The sequence below is a fragment of the Limulus polyphemus genome, unplaced genomic scaffold, assembly GCF_000517525.1.
Source record: "Limulus polyphemus unplaced genomic scaffold, Limulus_polyphemus-2.1.2 Scaffold5568, whole genome shotgun sequence".
NCBI classification, from domain to species: domain Eukaryota; kingdom Metazoa; phylum Arthropoda; class Merostomata; order Xiphosura; family Limulidae; genus Limulus; species Limulus polyphemus.
Window position 1 is genome coordinate 32892 of NW_013671178.1, and position 1393 is coordinate 34284.

The 1393-nt window shown below is 29.1% G+C and overlaps 1 protein-coding gene across 1 annotated transcript in view; it reads left to right on the forward strand.

Moving 5' to 3' along the window:
• The window catches only part of LOC106472739 (DENN domain-containing protein 1A-like), a 48442-nt gene that overhangs the window by 21556 nt on the left and 25493 nt on the right, over window positions 1–1393 (forward strand). The window contains exon 9 of the mRNA XM_013933396.2: window positions 1084–1138. Within this exon, the coding sequence (XP_013788850.2) occupies window positions 1084–1138 (55 nt within the window). The remainder of the gene's footprint in view (window positions 1–1083; window positions 1139–1393) is intronic.

The following is a 1393-nucleotide window of genomic DNA, read 5'->3' on the forward strand; positions in this document are numbered from 1 at the left end:
CACGTTAACTTTTTACTTTTCCTAACTTTATTTAACTTACTACTACTACGTTAGTTAGTAAGGTTAAGGTTACGTACGTAGTAGGTAGTATATATATATGTGTGTGTGTGTGTATATATATATGTATATATATATATATATATATATATATATATATATATAGGCAACCAAGTTAGTGCAAGTAACTAAAGTTGGAAAAGTTAAGTGAAATAGAGTTATTTAAAGCTTTGGATACAACTGTGATAACCCATGGGGAAACGTAAGTGAATTTATCGCAGATTGTATTGTAATAACAGAGTAGAGAAGAATAACTTGTCTTGTCAATTGGGTTCTAAAGTAACTGAACCAGCCTGTATGGACTTTGACAAAAAGAGACAATTATTTAAAGGTCTAGATACAAATGTGGTGATTAACTGTGTAACAAACTTTTGTATATATATTTCATTTGTTTTGAATATATTATTTTAAAACAAGTGGATTGTGTGCTGTCTGTTTATTGTTGAAATTTATTGCCAACAAGTTACAGACACCTACTGTAAAGAATCGTGGCCCTATTAAACCTGTCAATGTTACATAGGTCCAATTTATATCATGGTATTACCATAATTTTATTATTTCATTTTAACCCACTCACACTTTGCATATTTTTGATATTTGTTCCTTTTTGCTGGTATAACATAGCACACTGTTTGTGGATTATTTAGTTTGTATTGAGAAATTTGTGTAGCTTCAATTTTACTTATGAATTTATTTGTTCGTATACTTTTATTAGTATATGATACTTAGCTTGTATATTATTACAGTAAATACTATGTTTTCATTTCATCAGTAACTGCCACTTGGTTATATCTGCCAGACTGTACACTGTCATAAAATAAAGAAATACGGAAAAATACAGCTGTAATTCTTTAATGTTTAAGTTATTGTGCTGAAATGAGTAGAGATCTACAAAATTAATGGTCTTCAAACTGATGGATAAGAATGTCTTCTGCACATAGATTTTGATAGGAGATGTATTATAGATTGTCTTCCTTTTATGCCATTTTAAGTGTACAATTTGTTATTGTTTACCTTTCTTTGCAGGCAACACATTTTTATACCAGTCTTACCTAATCATCTCCTAGATTATCTGAGGTACGTATAATAAGTACATTGTGGTTTTTGAGATAATACAAAATTAAAAGAGATACATAAAGTTATACACAGAGGTGTAATTTGAAGATTACTAGAGGGCTTACTTGATTTTATGAGATTAAAACTTCAAAAATAAAAATTGACAAGGCATCATTTTGTTTTCACTCTAGTCTATTTCTATTCTTACATATATATATATACACACACACACACACACACACACACACACACACACACACACACACACAACAAATAATAT